This window comes from Anser brachyrhynchus (assembly GCF_964034855.1).
Source record: "Anser brachyrhynchus genome assembly, chromosome: 3".
NCBI classification, from domain to species: Eukaryota; Metazoa; Chordata; class Aves; order Anseriformes; family Anatidae; genus Anser; species Anser brachyrhynchus.
The window spans coordinates 43605333-43622393 of record NC_137696.1 but is presented as its reverse complement, the minus strand read 5'-3'; the positions used below and the strand labels follow the sequence as shown (position 1 = coordinate 43622393).

The 17061-nt window shown below is 34.7% G+C and overlaps 1 protein-coding gene across 9 annotated transcripts in view; it reads right to left on the bottom strand.

The window, feature by feature from the left end:
• The window catches only part of RGS7 (regulator of G protein signaling 7), a 279466-nt gene that overhangs the window by 185974 nt on the left and 76431 nt on the right, over positions 1-17061 (bottom strand). For 2 of the 9 annotated variants that reach the window (XM_080585138.1, XM_080585140.1), the window contains exons 1-4: positions 8164-8356; positions 7542-7602; positions 7284-7370; positions 3409-4281 (exon numbers count right to left, since the gene is read on the bottom strand). The exons of the other annotated variants lie outside the window; for them this stretch is intronic. In XM_080585138.1, coding sequence (XP_080441264.1) covers positions 3409-3585 — 177 coding nt within the window. In that variant the 5' untranslated portion in view covers positions 3586-4281; positions 7284-7370; positions 7542-7602; positions 8164-8356. Of the gene's footprint in view, positions 1-3408; positions 4282-7283; positions 7371-7541; positions 7603-8163; positions 8357-17061 lie in introns of those variants that run through there. 9 annotated transcript variants of the gene reach the window in all.

Genomic DNA, 17061 nt, shown 5'->3' with positions numbered 1-17061 from the left:
TAGATATGCATCATACATACTATCAAAGAAGCCCACCTTTAAAATCACACTCCAGTTACTAGGCAATGATTTTTCACAAACATGGATCTCAATGAATACGAACGCTTATATAGATCTAAGAACCTACTGTTACTACTCATTTCCCCTTTCCTGTTCCTTCCACTGAAAACAGGTTCCTTTTTGTTTGTTTGTTTTTTAAACCTCTATTATAATTTTAATATTTTTAATTTTGAATTATATTGTATTTAAAGTAAATAACCAGTCCCCAGTATAACTATAAAATATTAAATACTTTATATACCTTAAAAATTGACAATATATGTTTCCCTTAATTTAATTCAGAGTTACAGAGATGGGAGAGAACAGTTTTTTCTTTCAAGTTTAGTTTTGGTTTGGAATGGTAAAATTGCATCATGGAATTCTGAACTTCAAACAGTCTCAATGAGTTAATATGACAACGGTCATTTGCAACTTTTATACAGCAATACAGTGTCTCCACATCAAGAGTAAAATGCTGTACACATTTTACAAGTAAGACAAGAAGTTCTGCGAAGAAATCTTCATACTGAAAACCTGACTGTTGCAAACTCTCTTTGACGTTTTTGGGGAAAAGGGGGAAAACCTTGTGTTCCTATTCAAGACTGTGTCCTCAACAGATAGATACTGTACATAGTGCTAGCATCTAATGCATTTAAACTATTTATTCTATCCAAGCTAGTTATTTGATGATAGCAAGAGAATCCAGCAGCAGAAACAAGACCAGAAATATTATTTCGTTATTTCGCTTCTGTTTGTAATTCTGAATTTTATTTTTTTCCCTATGCCTCTAACTCACCTAAAAGACCCAGAACATGTTATTTTTTTTTTTTCTGTTGTAAAGCTACCAGCTTTTATCTTCAGTTTCCTACCTACAGGAAAAATCTCGAAAGTAAGAGCAGATTCAGTGAGAGTGGGCTATATCTAGATATCAGTCCTTTCATAATCTACTAAAGAAAATCCAAAGCATAGTGTCATTTGTAATCTGATATCTGATAAATCTTTCAGTGTCAAGCTCTCAGAAGAACAGATGGTACTGCAGAACACCTTGCTACGGCTACGAGAATAGAAACTTATGATGGCAATCTCTTCTTGGAATTCCCACAACCACTCCCCTTATACTGTAGCAAGCCTTTTATTAGTACACTTGCATTTTCTATGCAAAAAAAAAACTGAAATAAATAGGAGTTCTGTTATAATCAAAGGGTGACAAAAAGACTTACACTGTGAGCCAGTGGCAATACTATGTCATCTTATCTATACACAAAGGTCTTATTACTGCATATTTGAAAATTAACTGTTGACATCTACATACACATTCAAATTTATATCAATACAGTTTACTCACCATAATTAAGGTTTTGTTATGTATTTATGTACACCATGAAATAATAACAGAGGTATTTTATAATGTCCATTGCAATACTAACTATAATAATATAAGGGAAACATGGCAGTCCTTTCAAACCCAGCTTACACATAAGTGAAACAGGAAGAGACTGCTTCGTTTCTGTTAAAGAATATGAAATTTCCAATCTGAGAAAAGATAACTGCCCTTCTTCAGTACTAGTTAAAGCAAAAACAGATACCTGCTCTAAATATGGCATACAATTTTATTTCTTTTTGGAGCCATATTATACATCCTGATTTCTAAACTCATGTACGACTGTATCAATTATTCCACACAGTCTTCACTTAGTATGCTCTGAATAAGCCAGGTTCCCATGAGAAAAAGAGTAGATGAGCTCATAGTTAAAGGCCCTATAATGATGCACATATCCATACTGTGTAGGCAATTTAGCAGTGACTTGACTTTTGAGATTTTCCTCTTATATACTTAACATTACTGTAGTTTATCAATATACATAGATTTCCTACATTTTTAACCATGGAGAGGCAAGTGAAGAAATGTCAGCGTGTTAAGCTCTTTGTTAAGCTATCAATGTGGTAGGAATTCTTGCTGCATTAAAATAACATCTGAGGTCTTTCCTCTGATGAATTAGCATAAAGACAAAGCACTCCCTTTCAAACTTCCCAAGGTATATATGGATATGAGAAGGCAGAATCCTAAAAGATTGCAAAGTTGTTTCCACAAGTCTAAGCATAAAAAGTTAGGAAAGCTTTCAGAATATTTTTAATAAACAATGATCTCTCTTCACTAGGTCTCTAAAAGAATATTCATAAATAGCCTCTCTGAAAAATTCCAGGCTTTTATCATAAATTACCAAGCCACAATAGTTGCTCCAAGTAAAGTTATATTAATAAAAAAAAAATCCTAACATTTTCAAAAAAAGGAATGAATTGCCCTACCACATGTAAACAGTAGCCACAACTAATCTGAAAGCAAGTGTGCTAAATTTAAGATCCAAAAGAAAAGTATTTGAAAAATTAATGATGTGGCATTAATAATCCTGGAGGAGGGGAGGAGTGTGAAACTTTATATGTGCCAATACTGACAGCATAAAGATATGAGACAGACACTGCAGCACACATGTGCGTTTCAGCCATTCCAAGTTGGTTAACCCATATTCAAGAGGAATAATTCATAATACCTTTGCACTTACTGTTAAGTGGTAGAGCCTATGCTTGCATGTTGTTTGGTTGTTTTGTTTTGTTTAAATCTTCCACAGTAGAACAGGGGTCAAAATAGTTACCTGCTGATACTTAGGTTTAACAAAGTTTTTTTTCTCTCCTTACCATTAATTCTGCTTGTCTGGATCCAGACTTAATTCTTGAACTCAAACCAATGTTGTGTGTATAAGAACAAGTGACGTGAAAAGGTAAAAAATTTCATCAGCTAATTTCTCAAGCAAGGACCCTACATGCATACTCGAACTACTTTTACACTCTTACTATACAGCTCATTTTCCCAAACTGAAATTCTAATCTTCTTGGTCCCTATCTCACCACCAGAAGCCTTTCAATCCAAGACCTCAGCCCTGATCTCAAACTGGGTCAACTGTGTCACAGCTTTTTACCCAAGTCTAGTCACAAGTTTTACAAAATTATGAAGAACAAAGCTTCAGTAAGTTATAACTGAAAACAGACTTTGCTTTAACATTGCAACTGGGAAACATTTCTACCTTCTTAGTAACAGACATAACAAAGCATGGTAATTCATAGGGACTTTTCTTTTTCTTCAGAGTTTAAGATGCTGCAGTTTGAGTGACAGATAAATGAGTCACCAGTCTGTCAAATAAGACAGTAAAAACACTAGGTATGGAAGTCTTGTTTTTCAAGACTTTCCAAGGTCATTTAATCAGTGAGGTATGAATTCTACAAATGCTGAAGAGAGTGTTTTTCTCTCTGGTGCTCTGTTAGAAAAGTTACTTCACCTTTTATAAATCCGTCTCAATGTCAGGAAACAATTACCTGGTACCGTAGGCACGTGTGCATTAAAAAACGCAGGTTGCTGTAGATGCTCAGGCCAAAGTCAGCCCAGTTTCTGAACAGCGTTTCAGAGCGCAGAGCGGGGTGCCCGCATCGATAAGAGCCTGCAGCAGCCAGGAGCCATCTTCTCCTCAGGCACCAGAGCACTCGCAGCTCCATTCTCTGAGCTCTCAGTAAGAGTACCTATGCTCTTCTGACCTCTGTTTCAACTCTGAAATGTTTCTTTCAGTATCACTCAGCTGCAAATGTGTGATACAAAACCTGGCAGAAGCCTTGTCAGGTGCAGCAAATGCAGCCAAACGGCAGAGTAAGTGTACCTCACGCCTTCAGCTGCCACCACTGTGATTTCCAACCCACGGTTTGTTGCCATGACTGAAATGTCCCATTCCTTTTTCAGCACTGTGGATTGGTTTTTTTTTGTTTGTTTGTTTTTTTAGAAGAATCACAGAATATTATATGAACAGATGTTTTTAGCTGCTATAAGATCACCAGTGAATTGGCTCCAGGTGCCCTGGTGCCAGCAAGAGGCTGCAGGGCCTCTGTGAGGCGGGGCCTGGGCTGCCCTGTGCTGAACAAGGCCAATTCCAGCTGGCTCCAAGGATAAAAACTACTGCTCGTAATAAAACTCAGAGGCATTCAGAACAGACAAAACCAGATATCCAGTCTTTTCCCCTTCTCTTTGCTCCTTCCTTTCCCTTGCGTGACTGAACAGTCTAGAAAACCATTCACAGAAATACCATTTCTCTCCAAAGATAGGACTCAGCAGCAGAGTACCCATTTAAATATCCTTCCTCTTCCTGTCTTCTACTTTTCAGGTCCAATGTTTCCCCAGGGGTGACATTCTATAAAGTAAGACTGAAACAGTGTTTAGTCAGAGCAGAGCAGAACCTGATCTACAAATATAAATAGTGCTGTTATTTATTTGAATCAGAGATTTTAGTTTGACTTTTGAAAAAACAGCCTTGAAGGCATTTTGATTTAATGTGATTTGCCTACTAATCCCATCATCTCAGCGACAAAGCAAAGATGATGTAATTTGGAGTATTCCAAGTATTGTGACAAATCTTTAGATATTTATACTATTCTCTACTGTTTCATCTCTACAGTTTCTTCACTATTTTAAACCCAGTCTACTTTAGCTAATTTAGAATATCATGTTTTCATATGTAATTGTCTTAGCAAATATAAAGCAAAATATTAAAAATACACAGCAACTTTGCATTTCTACCAGCAATTCAAGGGCTGAGGGGGTAATTACTGTTCTTCAGCACTACAAAGTAGCAGATACTATGGTTTTAGTATTATGCTATGTGTTAAGCTTAATATATGTACTCCATTAACACAGAAGCTATGCATGAAATACTGCAGACTTTAAGTGATAGAAACAGAAAATGCCATGTTGGAAGTTAGTATTTAAATTCCATTGAGAACTCGATTTTCTCATCTTAATATTCTAAAGATGTTCGTTCTTATTATGCAAAAAAAATGCTTTCTTCAGCAAATGGTCTCTTTGTGAATGACTATTAAATGTCACTTGCCAAAACACATTTCAAATAAATAAAATACATCTAACTTCTTCCAGATTATATTGCCATCTGGAAGACACCAGTATTTACATATGAGATTATAAATTGTCCAATTTGCTTTTCAGTTTCTTAGGAAGAATTCTAATGTTGAGAATTCAGAAACACAATGTTCACCTCTCAAAAAGATAAAGGATCATTTAAAATACAAATAATGAAAATCTAAAAAATTCTTAGGCTACGCAAAGTATAAAGTTATTCACTAGTGCAGATTATAACAGGACTGTGATTTCTTTCCCAGATAAGGCATTTATTATTTTTTAGTTTTCATCTAATTGTGGTTATTAGACAAACATATGTACTAACATTATATATGTATTAAAATGTTAAAAACAATTACTTAGATTGTTATTCAAGCATTACAAAAATCAGTGAAAAAAAAAACAACATAAACAGGGTTGTATGCATAGCTCTACTGAGCTGCCCTGATTCTCTCCATTTCTGACACAAACGCAAGTGTGCTATCTTAGTTTTTCATCTTTTGAAGAGAGACGAACTGAAAACACAGAGGCATAGCTGACAACTCCATACGTTTCTTGTAGTCTACAGTTTTTGGCAGTAGTATACTGAGTTTTTGACCAACACCAATGTTTAGGAATCCAGCTAAACATCATTTTTTAACAATGACTTCAAGAGCTTTTCAAAGTGGAGTCAGAATAAAATTTATAATCAGAATGTGTCTTCAATTTTTCACAAGTTTGGACAACACAATCATAAATGGCAAGATTTCACAAATCAAAATGAAATAACATGAGTGTATTATAAGAATGGAATAGATTTTTTGATAGGGAAAAAAACAGTTTTTTCATTCAACTCTACTTTTACAGATTATTGTTCATATACAGAAACCTAAGAGTTAATATATATCTGCTTTTGCTGTTGTTGCTATTAAACAAAATCTGCAGTACTCTTAGATGTAGTCATACAGTCTTCAGTAAGTCCTAGAGAAGGCAGAAGTCTGACTACAGATAAAGTAATTAAGTCTGTCCAAACTTGAACACAAACCAAGCAGGTCTCAACACCTGACAAAAGTTTCTTGAAACTTTTGAATATGAAGCTAAAAGAACAATTTTCCATGGCTATTATAAATTTCCAAATACAAAATGAATTAGTGAAAAAAAAATCTGCTTGATTTCCTTACATTTATCATTTCAAATCAAACGCTTACACATATTAGGCTATCTAGTTCTTAGTCATTTACTAGACCATTTTATTTGTGGTTACTTGTTCAAATAAAACCCAAATGAAAACTCAGCAAAAATGATACTAAATCTAAAGAACACCACATGGATTTGGCATCTCCCATCACTCAAGAACAACTTTTGTCAATAAGCTTGCTCTCTTACAGAGAAAAGCCATGCTGCCAGTTTCTACTGGCTATTGATCATCATTTAGTGTAACAGTCACTTTGGATTAGATACTGGTTTGGTGGAACAGAAGGTAGGTTCTCCTCCCACTGCACAGAAAAGAAAGTGGTTATGAGAAACCTTGTAGTTGACCTGCTTAATGCAGTTCTGTTTACAGTACAGAAACATGCCCTTCTACCCAGTAAGATCTTTCAGATATTCTTCATGTGGAAAAACAGGTAACTTCTGTTGCCACAGTTTGGAAATGCATCCAAAGTACTTAACCTAACATTTACCTACATGGTCTTGCCAAGAGTGGAAATTGCATGAGACAGGAGATGCACAGGCAGCTGCTAATGAGCACTGCCTTCATCAGTGACTGAGGGCAGTTGTCTGTTTGCTGTTGTAAACATAAAAACAGAAACAAAGCAGGCTCCTTGGAGGCCTACCTAATTAAGAGTTTGCTAATTGGTATTAAAGCAATAAAAGTATGGTGGCACATATAATGATGTAACTTTGATATATAAAAGGATGTATGGTCTGTGGGGGCTATAAAACCATAAAAAATTGTAAAACGTGTACAGCAGGGTAATTACAATATATTATCATAGTGCCATACAAAAACAGTCCCGAGTTTTGTTTCTTCACAAAATCCTTTATGATATTTGTAAGGTCAGGCTTGGAGAGTACTGTGATTCTATAGCAGCAATGCAAATGTAATGCTTAATCACTACAATGAAATTACCTTGGTGTAAAGTGTCTCTCATAACTGTCAAGCTTACTATTTGTACTTAACAGAATGGTTTGTGATATAAGCAAATTTGAGACCAAATTTTGGGTGTTGTTTTTCAGCTGAAATCTACAACAGCTACCACAGAAAGGTGTGTTACATGAAACAACAAACAAAATGCTAATGTATTCTACCTACCAGAATTACCATTTTCATTACTGCAGAAGTATCAGGAAAATGTGATACAAAGGCTGAGGCTTTCTTCACATAATTATGCAGAACTGCCTATACCCACAGAAAAAAAAAAAACGTGCAGACAAAAGTACTTTATGTTCTCAGTATTCTTCTGGAGTTATTGAAAAACATGAAAATACATTTTAGAATTCACTGTGATCTTCACGTTAAGATCATCATAAAATGGATAATTTTAGGTTTTGTCTGTTTGCTTTTACTTACCATTGCTCTGAAAATATGATTTGTTTCTTCTAACGTTTTGCTTTTCCCCTCCCTTTTGCTTCTGCAAGGAGAATTCAATATTAATTCCTTGTTTACACAAAGATGTATGAGGAAAAGCAAAGCTTAGAAATGTTCTCACAAGATGCATACCAAATCTCCCAACATTCTCTCGTAGCATTTCCATATTCCCCTTTGCTTTCAACTGTTACTAGTTTATTATTATTATTATTAAAAGCAGCTATCATTAACCCTTACCAACAAATCGAGCATTGTAGACAGAATTTGCCACTTGGATCTATGTTAGTCTCAGATATAAATTAGGGACACAAATTTTACAATTAGTTTAGAAGGAAATCTTGGGACTCAAGTTTCTCTGTTTCACCAAGCACAAACAATACCCCTATGAAGAAGTTTTGGTGATAAAACTGCTACAAAAGCATTTATCTAAGCAGTCCAAGCTGCCATTGACTCATAGCACATTGACAGAGGCATTCACAAGCTATTTCTTTCATTATAATCTTCCTTGTGATTGATGAGAACAAGCACTGCTAGCCAACTAGCAAAAGCACCCGAAACAGCTGTAACTGTCACTGGGGGTCACGAGGTGCCACCCCCTACTTACATTTTTTCCCATGATTTTCAACCCAATGAGGGTTGAGGATTTCCTGCATCAAAAAAGTTTTCAGAAAGTTGACTTATCACAGCAATACAGGCAGTGCAAACACAGCAAAACAAACTTGAATCTGGAGGTAGCTTGAGCAGTACTCATATAAGGTCTGTCACCCAGCTCAAATTAATCACTATCCTCATGAATCATATCACTTTTCTTAAGAACCTTAAGAGTTCACTGCTTTCTACTGCAGGACTAGCAATAACCCAAGCAGCATTATGTTATTATTTAAAAAAAAAAAAAAACACTCCTCTTTACAGGTCATCCTCATGGGATAAAAACGATGAATTGCTAAAGCTTTCTATAAACACCTGCCCCAGCATAGCACAGCTAGGAAGTCTGAGCTGACTAATTACATGGCAATATCCAATTAGAAATCATTGCAAAACCCTCCCCCATCTTAAAGAAACAAACCTAAACCTTAAAAAAATATATATATGTAATAAAAAAACAAATCAGGAAAGCTTTACTTTCAACAAGAACAAATGGGAAAAATATCTGGTGTGTCTTGGAAGGGCAATGATCCACAGGAATAAACAGCATGGAATGATGAACAAGAATATTGAAAAAGGCGTTTCAAATGCACAAATTGGAACACCTCATAAATTTGCTACGCAGACCTAAATGCCTTGTGAATTTTAACAGCTGCAGTCTCGTAATAGAAGTGATGCAAATTAGAAAAATAGTTACAATAGGAAAAGAATGACAAGATTCAGATAACACATCCATCTTTCAGTCTCATTAAACATTCTCTTTGCTACCTTTATTTATGAGCTTTTCTAAGCAAGTACACAAAGAAGAAAAAAATAACCAAGGAAAGGGTGGTGGTTTTTTTTTTTTTTTTCTTTTTTGGCTTCTTATAAAATACTAATGCAGCAGAAACTTGATGGGCTGAAAAGAGATTCTCTGAACTACCTGCCGCCTTTTTCTCTTCAGTAGCAGTTCTGTAACATAAACAAACAGTATGTTTGAAATCCAAGAAAAAAAGAAAACATAGACCTCTAATAGCATGCGATCATTTTATTTAGAATGAAAGGAAATGCTATTTTGTCACCAGCTCCTCATGTTTGTTTGTTTGCTTTTTACACCATGAAAGAACACGAGGATGATTTCAGAAGAAATGCTAAAATCCATGGCCATTTTAAGAAAAACAACAGAATAGTGTAAGTAGCAGGGATTACAGTTCTAAATGCAATACATTTCTTTTTTGCAAGTACTAGTTAATTAATCATGGTCAAAGGGTCAAAAGCCCATGCTGGGTAGCTCTAAGAACTGAAGTTAGGTATTAAAAAAAAAAAAAATGCATACATTAAACCCATGTCAGCAAAGTGAAGGATTATGTTCTAAATAACTCAGGTGTGACATTCTGAACAAACGGGAGCAGATAACTGAGCAGTCCATCACCTTAATGGCAGACATAACTTGTTTCTGTTTCAATTGGAGAAAGTAACTATGTGCTATTTCCTGCCTGTTATATATTCATTAGACTTTCCTTTAAAGTGTGAAGACTTCCATTCTTATAAGTTTTCACTAGAAAGTATTTCTGAAGGAACCTCCAACACTTGTATAATACTAGTTGCCCAGGGCTGTTAGATTAACCAAGAATTTTGTGAAATAATAAGTAGGTGCTAAAGCAAACTAACAATTTAAAGATACAGCCTTCAGAAACTTCTGTGATTAACACGTTACTCAGGACGGAATTCACAAAAAAAAGTATCTGTTAACTTTAGTAGGAGTGTTACTTACACAAGGAGCACTTTTCGGAACACAGAGGCAAAGACTTCTGCTCTACAAACATTCAGCCTGAATCAGGTTAGATATAATATGCTATGAAACACAAGGTTAGGCTCAAGGGAGAGGAAATAGGTCCAAAATAAAGTAACATCACTGCTATTATCCTAACAGATTCCTCCCATGCCAACTCCTGCTTGACTTCCAGTAAATATCCACATCATCCTTCAAACACTTTCACATGGTTGTCACTTACTATATGATGTCATAGAATCAGAATCACTGAGATTGGAAGGGACCTCTGAAGATCATCTATGTCCAACCACCTTCTCAACTGGGTCAGCTAAATTACAATTAAATGCAAACAGTTCAGAGTAAGGTTGCTGACTGGTGGTCTATTCAGTAATTTTAGGGCATTTCAAAGTAGTAGCTATACAAATTTTGTGATGTTGTCTAAAACTAATGACCAAAATCCTTATGTTGTACCTCCAAGTGCATTATTACCATTAGATTTGCATTATTACATACTGGAGCATAATGAACTTACATTTAAAACTGTTACATTTCTTCAGAAAAAAAAAATCTAAAGACATTTTATAACTAGCAAATAGTTTTGTTTGGTTTATATTACAGTTACTTTTTATTAGAGGGACATGCTATGGCATAAGTAAAACACATAATTTCAGTTTTTGCCTGTATCACTGATGAAAGAAAAACTTAATTAAACAAAGGTAAACACTCTAAAAACACATAATCAAGTGAAAAATACATATACCAATGAACACTAAGTTACAAAACAAAACAGATGTTAAAGAACAGGAGATAGCTTTGGTTTCATGCCTGTAAGAGCTGCAGCTCTGAAAAAAATCAAACTTTGACTTAGAAAAATAATTAATACCTGTTGAACAGAAGTTTATCATTAAAAGAATACTTTTTCCCCCCAAAAAAATCACTTTGAACTTCAAAATTATATTGTGTTGCTGATATTTGTTTTCATTTCTGTCCACAGCCAGTTCCCAGAACCTGTCCAGAACTAATGCACTGGTTCTATATAATAAAGGTAATGCAAATCGTACTGCTAACATTTATATATATGTATATATATATTTGTTTCCCTGATTTTAGCTCAATGTTACTGCTGTTCCACTTGACAACTCCAGGAAAGTCACCACCAGAACTTGACTAGAGTAAAATGACATCAAGTGGAAAGTTTGTAATATGTCAATTAGGAAGTACTCCTTCAGGCAGGCAAAGCTGGAATTTACTTCAAGAAAGCCTAGGGAGAAAAAAATCAATGCATTCATTCGAGTTCCAGTTCTGCAAGTACTTCACATAAAAGAAATCCAGTTGACTGAGAAAATTTAGTGCATACAAAATGCTGATAATTTATTTGTTGTTTCCTTTTTCTACATATTTAGTAAAGACTCCTGATCTCTTTCTTGCAGTTTGCTTGAGACTTTGCAACTCTTTGTTGCTTTGGTAATTACAGAAATTTTCTTTTCAATCTCTTGAAGCCTAAGGGAAAAAAAGCATTGATTGGCTATGAAAAGCACACTGATGCTGTCTCCTCACAGCTATTTGTTAAGAACTCGAATTTCACTTTCTATGAGACACAGAGCTTATATAAATTTGCAGAATATATTCCACAAGCAAAGCCAGCAGTAACTAGCATACACTGCTACATTGCAGATCTTTGTACAGCATTTCAGCAGATTTAAGCTCCATCAACTCTTGAAGTCTGACAACATGCATGAAAAGTATTAGGGTCTATGGATGTGGATCTACCCACGCAGGCAACAAATCAGAAGTTCTTAGTCTGGGATTGCACACTGTATCACCTGTATCTCTACACAGTTTTCGTTTGTGCTACTAGTCATTTTCAATCACAAATTATCTTTTCCAAAAGAATAGGTCTCTCCAAATTCAGTCACTATCACCTATGGAGAAACTTCTACACTAACTTCTTAATTCTGTTTTCATCAGTGCTGTAATGACAATATTATTTACTACTTTCACCAGTTGACTAGAGGAAATAGGATTCCAGGAGGCTTACATACTACTGTGAATATGAAAGTATGGTAGAAGAACAAAAGCCTTTTTTAATATAAACACAATGTTGTCTGTTCACATCTAGATCATTCATGAGAAAGAGGAGACAATAAGGAGACAATAAGGAGACAATAGGCCAGTCAATTGTTTTAGGTTTAACTAAACTCAAGTTCACACATCTTCATCAACTCTGTAGTCCTGATTTTAACATGAGGCTTTGCCAATATTCTGGCTGGTGGCTTTGAAAAGGTGTGACTAAAAAAACTAGAATTCTGTGCAACAGTACTGTAGCCCTTGCCTGAACAAACCATTTTTTCTTCTGTCAGTAAGAAGACTGACAACTGCTGTGTCTTCCATTTTCAGTTTCTTGCCAAGAAATAGATTTTCTTTTATTTCTTTCTCTTTCCCATCTAGAATGCTGTTGTGTCTGGAATGCTATCTTTTCACCTTACCTTAATTAAATAAAGTTGCAGGAGAGGAGCCTGTCTACAAAGGGCCACAGTCAGGAATTAGATTGTGGCAATGTGTAACTGTTGTACTCAATCATGTTTATATTTACACTCACTTGAATTTTTTATGATATCTATCTCTAAATACAGCTATTGATCTGGAAAATACACGTCTTACTTGCCAAGAATCTCTATATTTAGCATTTTTGTGAACACAAAATCCACCATTTGGGATACACATTATTCCTGTTCTCATCCAGGTATTGGTGGTTAGGCAGAAAACAAATCACCACAAAATAAATAAATAAATAAATAAATAATCAGATATAAGACAACTTGTGTGACATGGAGATGAATACTTTTTCAAATACTTTGAGTGATATTTTCTGCTTCTAGTTAAATGATTAGATCTACTATTCAAGAAAGCCTGTGATATGACATTCTTCCTCAATTAGCATTTGTTCTTGTAAAACTATTAATGATTAGACAATCTAGTGTTCAAAACATAGTTGGAATAAAGAGTATGAAATGATGAATATGTTAGCATGTACTTCAAAGTGCACTCTCCAGGTGAGACAGAATGACAGAACCATGGCAGTTTTGAGATATTATCCAAGAAAAAAGGACACAATGAAACTGCATTGAAGGAAGATACTGGTGTTATATGAAGACTGTATGAATACAGGCAAAACAGAGCATAAAAAGCAAAAGAGGATACTGGGAAGCTGACCTTCCCAATGCTAACTGAGCACGAAACAAGTTCTTCCAAGCAAATGCTCATGTTGAAATTAATCAAACATGGAACAAGATGTATCACAACTAACCAGCCAGAGCGATGTTGCAATACCTTGCTGTGAATGAAGGACTGTAATATAAACTGTTTTTGAAACTTGGAGACAAAATGGTTTTCATGCAAAGCATTTGAGGAACTTATGCTGTGAGAGGAAGATTAAAAAAATAAATAAAACAGACAAATTTACAGCAACAGGTAGATTAAAGAAATGATCCCTATGGAACTATTTGAGTGATACCAGTGCAACTAGCTTGCACCTTCCTACAACAGAAGAGAAACTGTTTCAATAACTAAAATAATTTGACAAAGTCTGAATTAATGCTGCATGTCTGGAAAGGAAAAGTTACAAAAGAAATATTTTTCCAGAAGACAGGTCAGATTAACTCATATTCTGATTTCAAGATGTATGTATTTATCAGCCTGAGGTCTTCAGCAGCCAAGAAAATTAAAAAAGAGGTTTAGGAGACAAATTTGTTTGCTAGTTAAGTTTGCAGCTGAATATGTAGGTTATCTAGCTATGGAGATATTATATATGGAGATCCAGCCCAGTGTTGCATAAGCATGGGGGGTGGCAATACCTGCATTGTTTTTCTCTGGATACCATTTGAACAGAATATGCTAATATATGTACTGCTCAGTAACCATGCAAGTTCATTTCTTTGACCACTGGTAAGAACAAACTAAACAGAACTGATCCTTCACCATGGGCAAGGGAAAGATCAGAAAAGTCTGAGTTCAAAATTAGGAGAAAAAAAAATCAATAAAGAGAAGCCCATATAATAAATACTATTCTTAATTTATGTTTGTTTGGCATTCAGAATGCCAGGATGATAACTTATTTAACCCTGAACCTTGTAATAATTTTATAAATAGCAGCAATTCATATTGTTTAGCTTTTACGTGGAACATAAATACATATAAATGAAATAGGAGCTGTTTCTTCAGAGTTCACTGGAACTACAATCAAACCCAAATCATAACTATATCAGATTTTGAAGATATTTGGATTGAGAACTTTAATGAGATACATTCCTTGTCTGGTGCATACCTCTAATAACTGCATGTGTAGGAATACATCTAAAACTGTATTATTATTTTTTTTCATGAGGCATAATGCAAAGTGCTGCAATTCTCTGCCACAAGTCAGCTCAGGTCCACCTCTATCCATGGAAAAGAACTGATTAGCATGAAGTCAGAACACTTATTAGGGAGAAAGCAGGCAGTAAAGACAGCAGAATGACAACTGGCTGGAGAGGAGAAAGGGCTGGCAAGCAGCTTGCTGCTGACAATAGGTAAAGCGACAAATCTAGCAGACGGCTACGCAGCAGGGACCTATGTAGAAACCAAGCAAATGGGTACAAAAAGGTAAATTCTCACTGGGACTACTGCTGGCTGTATGTGGTCAGCTCCAGAAGAGGTTATAACCCAAGTATCCCTGGCATTAAAGTGAATGTATCTATATTCTTGTACTAAATTGCTCCAGGGAATTTTACCTATTCCATTTATATCTCTAAGCTTTTAAGTCATTCCTTGATGAATGAGACACCATTCATTTTTCCTAGTACTAGTGGAGGACTTCTCTTGTGCATTCAAAAAATACCTGTGCCCCTGTGCACCTGCCACAAGATGAAATAGAAGGTATCTAGTGTAGATAGATAAAGAACCTCAAATTCCATTTTTCAGAGAATTCCATTATCTGCATAGATTATGCCTAGGACTGTTTCAAAATTGTTTTTAAAGGAAGCAAACAAAAATAATTTCAAAGATGCGAAAAAAAAAATAACAGTATTGAAAACTGTTTGGAAACCACTGATTGTTTTTGGCTCTGATGGTATTATCTTGTATTTTATGTGCATACTTTTATCGTAAGAACATAAGCTCAACTAAATATAGAGTTAAGAAGCATTGCCTAAAAGCTCATCCTAACCTTGATCTGTCACAAGACTGATCATAACAAGACCATAACTTACTTCTTTCTCTTCATAATTAAAATACAGACGGTATTTTTTAAAGTCTACTAAATTTTTATTTGAGGAAACCAAAAGAATAAATTATTATAAAAGAAGTTACATATTTGACTTACTTCTGTTTCTGGATGTCTAAACCACTGATTTGATTGAGAATATTCATGTGAATTACAGCTCTTACTCTGAGAGGTAAAACTTATACGTAATCTTTACAAGAACTGAGAGCCCTGAATATGACAGGACTGAGATGTGGCAGTGCCTTATACACATACATGCACAGAATACGCACGAATATTCTCAACAAGTTTAAATGAAAACAATATAGTTAAAGCATGAAAAAAATACTCTGTGAAAAGTCAGAAACTAGAAAAGCTTACTGGAATTCAACCACTGCCCAATAAAAACAATCCATTTTTACTGAGATAACCTGGTTTATAGATCAGTAAAAGAAAGTTATTTAATATCACAAATTTTCTGTACATGTCCATAAGTAATTTAATATTGTATATCATAAAAATCTGGGGGATGTGCTCTTTCTCTGCTAAAATTTTGGTAAGAAAAGACTTGAAGTATTATTGCAGACTCCCAACAGGAATACTATTGTCTAAGAGTAAAACACCCTAAAATTTAGGTGGAAACTTAGCAAGTCTAAAATATCTTATGTAAACGGAACTCATAAATGGAACTCTTCCAACTCTTCCAGCGTTTTCAAACACTTTCCAATGTAACTGTGAGTATAAATAAATATATTTAAAGCCTTAATTAAATTTCTGAGAATTTTTTGGACAATCTAAGGGTAGCATGCACCATTTATATAATAATGAATCATCAGAATATGCAGATGGAAAATGTGAGTATATACTAATACAGTATTTTCCAAGCTGGTGCTTGATATTGAAAAATTCTTCACACTGCATTATGAAAAGTAATTACTCATAAAGACCTTTCCTGATATTCTACAGATTTTTTTTTTTTAATTTATTTACGTAACCCACATTTGTATTTACGTATTGTATTTCTACGTCAAAATAGGCAACATTTTTTTCAGGAAAAGCTACAGTAACGCACTGTAACTAGATAACGTCCTATGTCTTTGTTAACTAATGCACATGTCAAAAAAAAAAAAGTAATGAATAAGTAAAGAAGCTTTCAATTTGAGTGAGTCATAGCATCTTCGGTTTGCTGCCATAAAACTCAGTTTCATAAATCCACATCTGTGAAGATTCTTCCAACATGTGAGCACAGCTGTCCCTCAGATCTAACTTACTACACATTTTCTGATCATCCTTTTGTCTGCTTGGCAAAATCAAGCCTCCAATTAGTATTGTGCAAATTATTCTGTCACATAGCTAGCATCTTTTTTCATCCACTAAACATCTGTTAGGAAAGTTGAGTATTCGTGTGCAAATTATATTTCCTTTTGAACATAATCTTTTAAGATGCTGTTATTGGATAAATTTCTTATATCCAACATGGGAGGTATTAAATTGCATAAAGAAAAAGTGATTTCAATTTATCAATGGCCAGCCACTCTACAGCACTCACTTCAAAAGCAGTTTCACATATCAGACAGTGTATGTGCCTTTGTTATACAAACTCTACTGGAGTAGTTCACACGCATTCTAAATCCATCCTGAACAGTTTATTTTTATTTTTCTTCATTGCAGTCAGGAAGACAGAAGTAATTCTTAAAGTCTACTACATTATCTAATTTAATTCTCTCTTCGGTTGATGAATAACCAAACAGTATTTTCTTACTTATTTTACAAGTAACAGTTTGAAAATGAATTTCAATCTACTATTTGCTAGATATTTTGAGCATTCATCACCCTGCCACATGATTTGGTACCCAACACAGAAA